The 12,689-nt window shown below is 51.9% G+C and overlaps 1 protein-coding gene across 1 annotated transcript in view; it reads left to right on the top strand.

The window, feature by feature from the left end:
* The window catches only part of LOC133525882 (uncharacterized), a 69,378-nt gene that overhangs the window by 45,997 nt on the left and 10,692 nt on the right, over positions 1–12,689 (top strand). Inside the window, exons 24-28 of the mRNA XM_061862292.1 lie at positions 1,291–1,412; positions 2,128–2,226; positions 2,506–2,571; positions 4,096–4,223; positions 12,032–12,455. Of these exons, the coding sequence (XP_061718276.1) occupies positions 1,291–1,412; positions 2,128–2,226; positions 2,506–2,571; positions 4,096–4,223; positions 12,032–12,455 (839 nt within the window). The remainder of the gene's footprint in view (positions 1–1,290; positions 1,413–2,127; positions 2,227–2,505; positions 2,572–4,095; positions 4,224–12,031; positions 12,456–12,689) is intronic.

Raw genomic sequence — 12,689 nt, 5'->3', positions numbered from 1 at the left:
ACACAAAGAGTCTATCGCGAACATACTAACTGAGAAGTACTAATACACCGCGAGATTTTTCGCCAACTTTGGCTATATCAAGCGCTGCGATGGTTTTTGTTTTCCGCCAAGCCCTCTGTACCCGGTCGATATTTTTTACAGAAAAAAGTAGAAACAATTGAAAAGATTTGCTTTGCCGCCTATTTTTTATATATGATAATACGCCAATCTATTTGACACAACTAAATAGTCGCGTTACCAACTTTATACTAGTAAGTAGTGATCATCTGTTTGGCTGTTTAATGGGCCTATTAGGCATTCATTTGATATAGCTATTTCAACTTTATCTAAAAGTTTGGAACTCGAAAAATAATGGAAATTTGTATGCAACATTGCAGTCTCGATTTCACGATTTAAATGTTTTTAACTTTTTAATTTTCAACTGACCATAAACTACGCACTCCGCGACCTATTTTTTTACCGGCAAAGTGGAGTTGGCATCTATTTTTGAAAAAAACGAATCTGATACGCATTTAACCCTTTACCAGGCTGACAGTTCAAAAATGACAATCGAATGTCAGTCTTACTCGTCGAAAAAAGAACACATGTTTGAAGAGCAATTTAATCAATGGTTTATTTTTCTTGTATATTTTTACTGAGGTGTGCCAATAAAGAGTATTCTATCTATCTATCTAAGAGCCGCATGTGGGAAATATATATCCCTTGGCCTGGTAAAGGGTTAAAATGGTCACGCCTGACACTACATCACATACAAAATCAGGGCAAGATTACGTTATAAAATACAAGCTAATACTATTAGTGATCTTACATACAAAATTCTGAGTTCTATAGAATTTAGGTGTTTTTGAATGCATTTTTGAAGTGAAAACTTCTTTAGCGGCGCTGTGCAGTTTTTGTAACGGGGATTTTTTTTTAAACTCTCGACAGGTCACGTGACCGACAGATTCGTCAGATTCAAAATTCGTAAGACTGACACGTGACCTGATATGGTGTGGAAGTTGATTTTTCTGAGAGATAAACATTTTAAAATGTTAAATAATTGTAATAGTTCTGAAGTTTTAAATTTTTAATGTAATATAAATTGTCATATTTTTGTACGATAGCGCAATAAATGAATATTGTACCACATACATGACAGTACTTTTATACTGATAATTAAAGCAATTCGTGCAAAATTATTCCCTAACCATTCCAAAATATCAAAAATGCACAACGTTAATATTCAAGTTTTCAATTCTGCCGGCACTCCCGGAGTGCAACCCGTAGTTTTTTAATCGCGACGTTTTTCAGCCTATGGCAACACACAAGACACGACGGACAGCCGGCGGCGCAGCGAGGAGCGCGCGCCCGGCACGGCGCGGCGGGAGCGCAACATGCGGGCGAGGAGCCACGGGAAGGAGCCCGCCAGACAGGTATAAAGAGCCAGTATTTGCTAATAATGGGCTATTTTTTTTAAGTTGTACAGATCACTTATTTTTTTACTAAATTTTTTGTTATTTCTACTAAACATGTTACGTTATTTTGATCTCTGAGAGGGGGAAAAAGTGTGAAGAGACGTGTCGCATAGAATGGTTGAATATATTTTCAAATAATATAAAAAGAGCTGACAGTCTCATTTTTTGAAATTTTTGTGGAATGAAGTTAATATTCTCTTCTAACACTATTTTACCTTACTGTAAATCTATAATCACGCAAAATAGGCGCAAGACGTCGAGTTGCGGAAAATCGCCCGAATACAATACAAATCTATAATCTGGCACACCCAGCTTGCCAGATGAAAAAAGCGGCAAATAAAAGGTGTTTATTTAGTCACCTGCTATAATTTACGGGGTGAATATATAGGTCATACTGAGCAACGTTTACTATGGGAGCAACCCCAAAATCGCCAAAAAAAAAATTTACTCTCCCATAGAAAATGTCAAGGTCAGACCGCGCGATTTCGGGGTTGGTCCCATAGTGAAACTTGCTCAGTGTGACCTATATATTCACCCCGTAAATTATTGCAGGTGATTAAATTGCCATACTGTATAAAAAAAATTGGTATCGAAAATTAGAATTACGTGCATATTTCTACTGACACCGTATTGTGTTTGAGTATATGTCATGTAATGAAATATGGACCTGCAGGGCGGCTGCGGGCGCCGCCCGCGACGCGAGCGCGCGCGCCCCGCCTCGTTCCGGCTGGACGCGCGCCCCGACCACGCCGCCAAGCCGGACGACCCGCAGGTACATACATACATAGATAAATATTGTAGGACATTATTACACAAATTGATTTTTAAGGTTTAATGTATATTTTTGAAATAAAACGACATACTCCTCGATATTACAAAAATGGAAAAAATATCGATAAAATATTTTTTTAGGGGAAAAAACTTGACTTGCAAACACACATGAGGTATTGAGACATACATACGATTTAGAAAAGGAATGTTTTGCGAAAATAATTTTTTGAGTGAGTCGTTATTTAATTTACCCTAACCAAATTAATTATATTATGTATAGGGTTCTACGGGAAGCGGTTGGGAGGGCGCTTGGCGGGACCAGCCGAGGCGTTCCGCCAGTTCAAAGGTAATAATGACTCCTGTCTGGTAAAAACTTGTAGTAAGAAAGCAGCCATACAAGCGTACCATGGCTATGTTTGCTCCCTGCTTAGATATGCCATCATTCTATGGGGAAACTCGCGCCATGCAAATCGAGCGCTGATAGCTTAAAAGCAATGCATAAGAGCAATTTGCGATGTTGATATTATAGGGAGCGTGCATGAACTATAGGAGGCATCACAGGAGCCGTCAGATTTTTGGCGCGAGGCGTAAATGTGATGTTTTTTGTTCCGATGTAGCCCACAAGATGGCAGAACCTACTATGCACAAGAAAACACTTGACGTGTAAATGTGCCTGTTTATGGTTCCGATTCAGACCACAAGATGACAGACCCTCCAACGCGCACGGTCCCTATTGCAGCAAACCATTGTACACACACTTTATGTATGAGCATAAACATCTATAATAGACTGGATGATAACATCAAACAGTTGCCTTCCAAAACGTTTAAAGTGAAATTAAAAGCATGGCTCGTACAAAAGGCCTTCTATTCCATCGAGGAATATATGTCACCTTCTGACTGAGGCAGGTGATATAATATTATAATATATGCCTTGACTATTGCCTAAACTTAGTTTTATATAATATTGTCTGACCATCTTTTGTACCATATTTCATGCAAAGTAAAGTTATTTTGTATTTGTCAGTAAACCATGTTTATTTACTTATTTCGAGGAGTTAAAAAAATATATAGACCGAGGTCAACTAGCATTTATATTGGCATTGAATTAAGCTTACAATCATGTGTTTTGTTTTGGTTATAACATTGGCGGAAACCACTGATGAAGTTTAGGCCTTTATCGAAATTTTGGGCATTTGTTTCACCAACGTTCTTTTGGGAACAGAGAAGCCAACAACATAGTTAAATCTATAGTCTTTTTGAAATGAGAAGCGTAGGATAATACATGTCAAAACGTGATTATAGTGTTGTGGCAATGCAAATTAGAAACGTTTTTTTACGATTCCCGATTAAATCTGCAAAGGGTATATTATCGATTCAATTGGTGATGATTTATATTGTGAACATATGGACGCGACTGAAAAGATTTAACACGAACGGAATCGATTCGGTCGATAAGTAGAGTCAAACTCTGTTACCATTGAGTTCCGTTTCACATAAAGAAACTCAACGATAGTCAATTTTTATTTTTATTTTATTACATAATATTATATATTTTGGTGTTTTATATCTATTATAATGAGATATTCTAACGAAGAGACATTTTTTGGCCTACTAGAATTCATGTTATTTTTGTTAAAAAATTGTCTGAAATGGCATGGAATGAAAAAAAAAAACAAATGTCAGCCTACCCTTCCCATTTGAAAAAGACACAGATCGACCTAGCCTCAGGCAAAGCTTGTACTATGGGTACTAGGCGACGATATACATACGTATATAGATAAATACATACTTATATACATAGAAAACACCCATGAGTCAGGACCAAATATCTGTGTTCCCTACAATGAGCCGCGGGCGTGTGTCCGCAGACGGGCGGGGCGCGGCGCTCGGCGGAGTCCTCGCTGGAGGAGCTGGCGCCGCGCGGGGCCGACGTGTCGCTGCCCGACTGCAAGATCCTCGCCAACAGGCACGCCAGGCAAGACAGAGACTTACAAAGGTAGACATACTACACACGCACGCAGGACGGGGGGCCGCGGCGCTCGGCGGAGTCCTCGCTGGAGGAGCTGGCGCCGCGCGGGGCCGACGTGTCGCTGCCCGACTGCAAGATCCTCGCCAACAGGCACGCCAGGCAAGACAGAGACTTACAAAGGTAGACATACTACACACGCACGCAGACGGGGGGCCGCGGCGCTCGGCGGAGTCCTCGCTGGAGGAGCTGGCGCCGCGCGGGGCCGACGTGTCGCTGCCCGACTGCAAGATCCTCGCCAACAGGCACGCCAGGCAAGACAGAGACTTACAAAGGTAGACATACTACACACGCACGCAGACGGGGGGCCGCGGCGCTCGGCGGAGTCCTCGCTGGAGGAGCTGGCGCCGCGCGGGGCCGACGTGTCGCTGCCCGACTGCAAGATCCTCGCCAACAGGCACGCCAGGCAAGACAGAGACTTACAAAGGTAGACATACTACACACGCACGCAGACGGGGGCCGCGGCGCTCGGCGGAGTCCTCGCTGGAGGAGCTGGCGCCGCGCGGGGCCGACGTGTCGCTGCCCGACTGCAAGATCCTCGCCAACAGGCACGCCAGGCAAGACAGAGACTTACAAAGGTAGACATACTACACACGCACGCAGACGGGGGGCCGCGGCGCTCGGCGGAGTCCTCGCTGGAGGAGCTGGCGCCGCGCGGGGCCGACGTGTCGCTGCCCGACTGCAAGATCCTCGCCAACAGGCACGCCAGGCAAGACAGAGACTTACAAAGGTAGACATACTACACACGCACGCAGACGGGGGGCCGCGGCGCTCGGCGGAGTCCTCGCTGGAGGAGCTGGCGCCGCGCGGGGCCGACGTGTCGCTGCCCGACTGCAAGATCCTCGCCAACAGGCACGCCAGGCAAGACAGAGACTTACAAAGGTAGACATACTACACACGCACGCAGACGGGGGGCCGCGGCGCTCGGCGGAGTCCTCGCTGGAGGAGCTGGCGCCGCGCGGGGCCGACGTGTCGCTGCCCGACTGCAAGATCCTCGCCAACAGGCACGCCAGGCAAGACAGAGACTTACAAAGGTAGACATACTACACACGCACGCAGACGGGGGGCCGCGGCGCTCGGCGGAGTCCTCGCTGGAGGAGCTGGCGCCGCGCGGGGCCGACGTGTCGCTGCCCGACTGCAAGATCCTCGCCAACAGGCACGCCAGGCAAGACAGAGACTTACAAAGGTAGACATACTACACACGCACGCAGACGGGGGGCCGCGGCGCTCGGCGGAGTCCTCGCTGGAGGAGCTGGCGCCGCGCGGGGCCGACGTGTCGCTGCCCGACTGCAAGATCCTCGCCAACAGGCACGCCAGGCAAGACAGAGACTTACAAAGGTAGACATACTACACACGCACGCAGACGGGGGGCCGCGGCGCTCGGCGGAGTCCTCGCTGGAGGAGCTGGCGCCGCGCGGGGCCGACGTGTCGCTGCCCGACTGCAAGATCCTCGCCAACAGGCACGCCAGGCAAGACAGAGACTTACAAAGGTAGACATACTACACACGCACGCAGACGGGGGGCCGCGGCGCTCGGCGGAGTCCTCGCTGGAGGAGCTGGCGCCGCGCGGGGCCGACGTGTCGCTGCCCGACTGCAAGATCCTCGCCAACAGGCACGCCAGGCAAGACAGAGACTTACAAAGGTAGACATACTACACACGCACGCAGACGGGGGGCCGCGGCGCTCGGCGGAGTCCTCGCTGGAGGAGCTGGCGCCGCGCGGGGCCGACGTGTCGCTGCCCGACTGCAAGATCCTCGCCAACAGGCACGCCAGGCAAGACAGAGACTTACAAAGGTAGACATACTACACACGCACGCAGACGGGGGGCCGCGGCGCTCGGCGGAGTCCTCGCTGGAGGAGCTGGCGCCGCGCGGGGCCGACGTGTCGCTGCCCGACTGCAAGATCCTCGCCAACAGGCACGCCAGGCAAGACAGAGACTTACAAAGGTAGACATACTACACACGCACGCAGACGGGGGGCCGCGGCGCTCGGCGGAGTCCTCGCTGGAGGAGCTGGCGCCGCGCGGGGCCGACGTGTCGCTGCCCGACTGCAAGATCCTCGCCAACAGGCACGCCAGGCAAGACAGAGACTTACAAAGGTAGACATACTACACACGCACGCAGACGGGGGGCCGCGGCGCTCGGCGGAGTCCTCGCTGGAGGAGCTGGCGCCGCGCGGGGCCGACGTGTCGCTGCCCGACTGCAAGATCCTCGCCAACAGGCACGCCAGGCAAGACAGAGACTTACAAAGGTAGACATACTACACACGCACGCAGACGGGGGGCCGCGGCGCTCGGCGGAGTCCTCGCTGGAGGAGCTGGCGCCGCGCGGGGCCGACGTGTCGCTGCCCGACTGCAAGATCCTCGCCAACAGGCACGCCAGGCAAGACAGAGACTTACAAAGGTAGACATACTACACACGCACGCAGACGGGGGGCCGCGGCGCTCGGCGGAGTCCTCGCTGGAGGAGCTGGCGCCGCGCGGGGCCGACGTGTCGCTGCCCGACTGCAAGATCCTCGCCAACAGGCACGCCAGGCAAGACAGAGACTTACAAAGGTAGACATACTACACACGCACGCAGACGGGGGGCCGCGGCGCTCGGCGGAGTCCTCGCTGGAGGAGCTGGCGCCGCGCGGGGCCGACGTGTCGCTGCCCGACTGCAAGATCCTCGCCAACAGGCACGCCAGGCAAGACAGAGACTTACAAAGGTAGACATACTACACACGCACGCAGACGGGGGGCCGCGGCGCTCGGCGGAGTCCTCGCTGGAGGAGCTGGCGCCGCGCGGGGCCGACGTGTCGCTGCCCGACTGCAAGATCCTCGCCAACAGGCACGCCAGGCAAGACAGAGACTTACAAAGGTAGACATACTACACACGCACGCAGACGGGGGGCCGCGGCGCTCGGCGGAGTCCTCGCTGGAGGAGCTGGCGCCGCGCGGGGCCGACGTGTCGCTGCCCGACTGCAAGATCCTCGCCAACAGGCACGCCAGGCAAGACAGAGACTTACAAAGGTAGACATACTACACACGCACGCAGACGGGGGGCCGCGGCGCTCGGCGGAGTCCTCGCTGGAGGAGCTGGCGCCGCGCGGGGCCGACGTGTCGCTGCCCGACTGCAAGATCCTCGCCAACAGGCACGCCAGGCAAGACAGAGACTTACAAAGGTAGACATACTACACACGCACGCAGACGGGGGGCCGCGGCGCTCGGCGGAGTCCTCGCTGGAGGAGCTGGCGCCGCGCGGGGCCGACGTGTCGCTGCCCGACTGCAAGATCCTCGCCAACAGGCACGCCAGGCAAGACAGAGACTTACAAAGGTAGACATACTACACACGCACGCAGACGGGGGGCCGCGGCGCTCGGCGGAGTCCTCGCTGGAGGAGCTGGCGCCGCGCGGGGCCGACGTGTCGCTGCCCGACTGCAAGATCCTCGCCAACAGGCACGCCAGGCAAGACAGAGACTTACAAAGGTAGACATACTACACACGCACGCAGACGGGGGGCCGCGGCGCTCGGCGGAGTCCTCGCTGGAGGAGCTGGCGCCGCGCGGGGCCGACGTGTCGCTGCCCGACTGCAAGATCCTCGCCAACAGGCACGCCAGGCAAGACAGAGACTTACAAAGGTAGACATACTACACACGCACGCAGACGGGGGGCCGCGGCGCTCGGCGGAGTCCTCGCTGGAGGAGCTGGCGCCGCGCGGGGCCGACGTGTCGCTGCCCGACTGCAAGATCCTCGCCAACAGGCACGCCAGGCAAGACAGAGACTTACAAAGGTAGACATACTACACACGCACGCAGACGGGGGGCCGCGGCGCTCGGCGGAGTCCTCGCTGGAGGAGCTGGCGCCGCGCGGGGCCGACGTGTCGCTGCCCGACTGCAAGATCCTCGCCAACAGGCACGCCAGGCAAGACAGAGACTTACAAAGGTAGACATACTACACACGCACGCAGACGGGGGGCCGCGGCGCTCGGCGGAGTCCTCGCTGGAGGAGCTGGCGCCGCGCGGGGCCGACGTGTCGCTGCCCGACTGCAAGATCCTCGCCAACAGGCACGCCAGGCAAGACAGAGACTTACAAAGGTAGACATACTACACACGCACGCAGACGGGGGGCCGCGGCGCTCGGCGGAGTCCTCGCTGGAGGAGCTGGCGCCGCGCGGGGCCGACGTGTCGCTGCCCGACTGCAAGATCCTCGCCAACAGGCACGCCAGGCAAGACAGAGACTTACAAAGGTAGACATACTACACACGCTCGCAGACGGGGGGCCGCGGCGCTCGGCGGAGTCCTCGCTGGAGGAGCTGGCGCCGCGCGGGGCCGACGTGTCGCTGCCCGACTGCAAGATCCTCGCCAACAGGCACGCCAGGCAAGACAGAGACTTACAAAGGTAGACATACTACACACGCACGCAGACGGGGGGCCGCGGCGCTCGGCGGAGTCCTCGCTGGAGGAGCTGGCGCCGCGCGGGGCCGACGTGTCGCTGCCCGACTGCAAGATCCTCGCCAACAGGCACGCCAGGCAAGACAGAGACTTACAAAGGTAGACATACTACACACGCACGCAGACGGGGGGCCGCGGCGCTCGGCGGAGTCCTCGCTGGAGGAGCTGGCGCCGCGCGGGGCCGACGTGTCGCTGCCCGACTGCAAGATCCTCGCCAACAGGCACGCCAGGCAAGACAGAGACTTACAAAGGTAGACATACTACACACGCACGCAGACGGGGGGCCGCGGCGCTCGGCGGAGTCCTCGCTGGAGGAGCTGGCGCCGCGCGGGGCCGACGTGTCGCTGCCCGACTGCAAGATCCTCGCCAACAGGCACGCCAGGCAAGACAGAGACTTACAAAGGTAGACATACTACACACGCACGCAGACGGGGGGCCGCGGCGCTCGGCGGAGTCCTCGCTGGAGGAGCTGGCGCCGCGCGGGGCCGACGTGTCGCTGCCCGACTGCAAGATCCTCGCCAACAGGCACGCCAGGCAAGACAGAGACTTACAAAGGTAGACATACTACACACGCACGCAGACGGGGGGCCGCGGCGCTCGGCGGAGTCCTCGCTGGAGGAGCTGGCGCCGCGCGGGGCCGACGTGTCGCTGCCCGACTGCAAGATCCTCGCCAACAGGCACGCCAGGCAAGACAGAGACTTACAAAGGTAGACATACTACACACGCACGCAGACGGGGGGCCGCGGCGCTCGGCGGAGTCCTCGCTGGAGGAGCTGGCGCCGCGCGGGGCCGACGTGTCGCTGCCCGACTGCAAGATCCTCGCCAACAGGCACGCCAGGCAAGACAGAGACTTACAAAGGTAGACATACTACACACGCACGCAGACGGGGGGCCGCGGCGCTCGGCGGAGTCCTCGCTGGAGGAGCTGGCGCCGCGCGGGGCCGACGTGTCGCTGCCCGACTGCAAGATCCTCGCCAACAGGCACGCCAGGCAAGACAGAGACTTACAAAGGTAGACATACTACACACGCACGCAGACGGGGGGCCGCGGCGCTCGGCGGAGTCCTCGCTGGAGGAGCTGGCGCCGCGCGGGGCCGACGTGTCGCTGCCCGACTGCAAGATCCTCGCCAACAGGCACGCCAGGCAAGACAGAGACTTACAAAGGTAGACATACTACACACGCACGCAGACGGGGGGCCGCGGCGCTCGGCGGAGTCCTCGCTGGAGGAGCTGGCGCCGCGCGGGGCCGACGTGTCGCTGCCCGACTGCAAGATCCTCGCCAACAGGCACGCCAGGCAAGACAGAGACTTACAAAGGTAGACATACTACACACGCACGCACGCATACACAGATACTAAAGTGATTTCATTTCAAATAACACGAATGGAATTAATTAGGTCGGTACCAAAGAGAATTTGGAATAGATGGATTGTCAAAGAAAACTTTGTAGCCACAGTAAATTTACTGCCATCTTTTGACACGTGATTAAAACTTTTAGAACGCTATTGCGTGCAATTTTATTTAAACTTAGTGTTAAGTATGTTCGTCATATTTATTTTATGTTTCTTTCCTTTTTTCTGTTATCTTCCGTGATTATTTCGCACTCGATGGTCTCATCGGAAGATCAGCGCTGGAAGTCGCCAGCAACATGCTGAGATGAGGCCATTTCGTGACACTTTACTCTCACTATGTTCTCTTTTATGTCTGTCTATTACTGTTTGTGTGTTTATGAATAAAACAAATTCTATTCTATTCTATTCTATTTGACTTTGACTAATATGTGTACAATTTGTTAAATATCAAAAAGTGGCGCCATCTAATAGGTCAAAGACCAAAGGTATGGCGGCATCGTTTCGAGCGATGGCGCCACAACCTGTAGCCGATGCCCGGTAAGATGGCGCCACTTTTTGATATTTAACAAATTGAACACATATCAGTCAAAGAATAAAAATCAAAGTCAAATGGCGTTCTAAAAGTTTTAATCATGTGTCAAAAGATGACAGTAAATTTACTGTGGCTACAAAGTTTTCTTTGACAATCCACATCTATTTCAAATTCTCTTTCATAAGAGTAAGTGTGGTTGCCCTTCACATTGGGGCCTGCGACATTGAGTGTTTAGTGCGAGTTCATACATTTGTCACTAAATACAAGTAACAAATAAACTCGCAATAAACACTAATCAATGTAACAAGCCCCAATGTGAAGGCCAGCACTTAGTGTCACACCGTCCCAATAACCCGGGGTTAACCAGTTAAATCGTTAATCCAGTGTCAAATTGTACTGGTAACCATAGTAACTCCAGTTAACCCCGGGTTAGTGGAATGGTACAAGTGGCCCCAAGGGTCCCCGATATCCGTATTGATCTTAGTAATTAAATAACAGTACATTGTTTCATAGGCAGGTCCACATAGAGCAAGCATTTGCGCGAGGCAATTTCCTCGCGCACTAAACGGCTAGTGTAGACATGCCTTGACCGCGGATGCTCGCTCTGTGTGGACCCGCCTATTTAACAATTTACTGTTATTTAATTACTAAGCTCAATACGGATATCGGGGACTCTTAGGGCCACTTGCACCACCTGATAAATATTGACAAGATCATTATGTTTAAACAAATATTTCTTCATCGCATTTTTTTACGTTTAGCATGATAATTTTGTTGTCTTGTCTATGTAGGTACTTATATTTCACCTTAAATAACTAGATAGAATCGCCATTTCCGCATCGACACACAAACTCACTGAGACTAGTTTACTATTAATATAAAAAAAAATATTTAACCTCTTAACTGTCAGTAACTTGCATTTAAGGGTACATTTTAAAAACATCATCGGAAATTCACTACTTTTTACAAATAAAACCTTGGGGGAAACGAGGCCTTATTGGTATTAAATCAGTTCCTTCCCTCGATGTTTTTCTTCATTGAGTAATTAGAAAGTTCTTTTCTTAATGTACCTAGCATAACTGCTAATTGCTATGCTCTGTATCCTTCCTTAGGTATTTAATTTAGTGCGAAAAATAGGAAATTCGTAACAAGTTGCGATAAATTAAAACACGACCGAAGAGAGTGTTTTAAATCGACACGAGTTGCGAATTACCTTTTCGCACATGTATCGTACAACGATTTACAGTATATGTGACCCTTTAATTTTCGACATAGTTACATAATGTGTTAATTTATGCACTAGTGTGGAAAACTCAACTGGCTTAAGGAACCAAGTAATATTGCGACATTAAAAAAAAAAAAAATTTACTTTTCTATTCTTAATAAGACGCACTTATAAAATGTTAATTCCAATAATTATTACATTTAAAACATTCGTTTTTCAAAATTACTTTTTCATTTCAGATACTTCCTAAACGAAGGCACATCGAAAGACCTCTCCAAACTCAGCAAAGAAATCCGACACGAGCGAGAAAGCTATCGCGAACTAACCGGCCGCTACATTGAAAAGCCTGAAGCTATACCGCTTAAAGAGACCCACTACTCCGACCTGTCGAACAAGGAGTCCATACTCAAGAAAGAAGGAAAAAAGGACTCTAAAAACAAAGACATAAAGACTAAAATCAAACGATCAGATTCCGGCAGAAGCGAGTTGAAAATGAACGTGAGTGTCGGCAGTAAAGTGTTGATCATCGAACCGCTGGGAGTGTACGACTGCATCAACTTGGGGAGGAGGATAGACGTGCAGTGGCCGAGCGAGGCGCAGCGCGAGCGAGGCGGCCGGAGCTACTGGGGCGGCTGGGTGCCCATGCCCGGGATGGACGGCCTGGTGAGTCAAGAGGGGTTCTCCTGGGTAAACCGGTCCTAGTGGGTCACCCTGCCTATAAAGCTGATGGTCCTGGGTTCGAATCCCGGTAAGGACATTTATTTGTGTAATGAGCACAGATATTTGTTCCCGACTAGCTAGATTGCTCTGAAACTGTGGAGTTACAATATGGTAAGGTATATCTAGGCTGTAATGAAAACGAAAAGTATTTATTTACAATAACAATGTACATAATGG

This window comes from Cydia pomonella, chromosome 15 (assembly GCF_033807575.1).
Source record: "Cydia pomonella isolate Wapato2018A chromosome 15, ilCydPomo1, whole genome shotgun sequence".
NCBI classification, from domain to species: Eukaryota; Metazoa; Arthropoda; class Insecta; order Lepidoptera; family Tortricidae; genus Cydia; species Cydia pomonella.
This window is presented reverse-complemented; position numbering and strand designations above follow the sequence as displayed.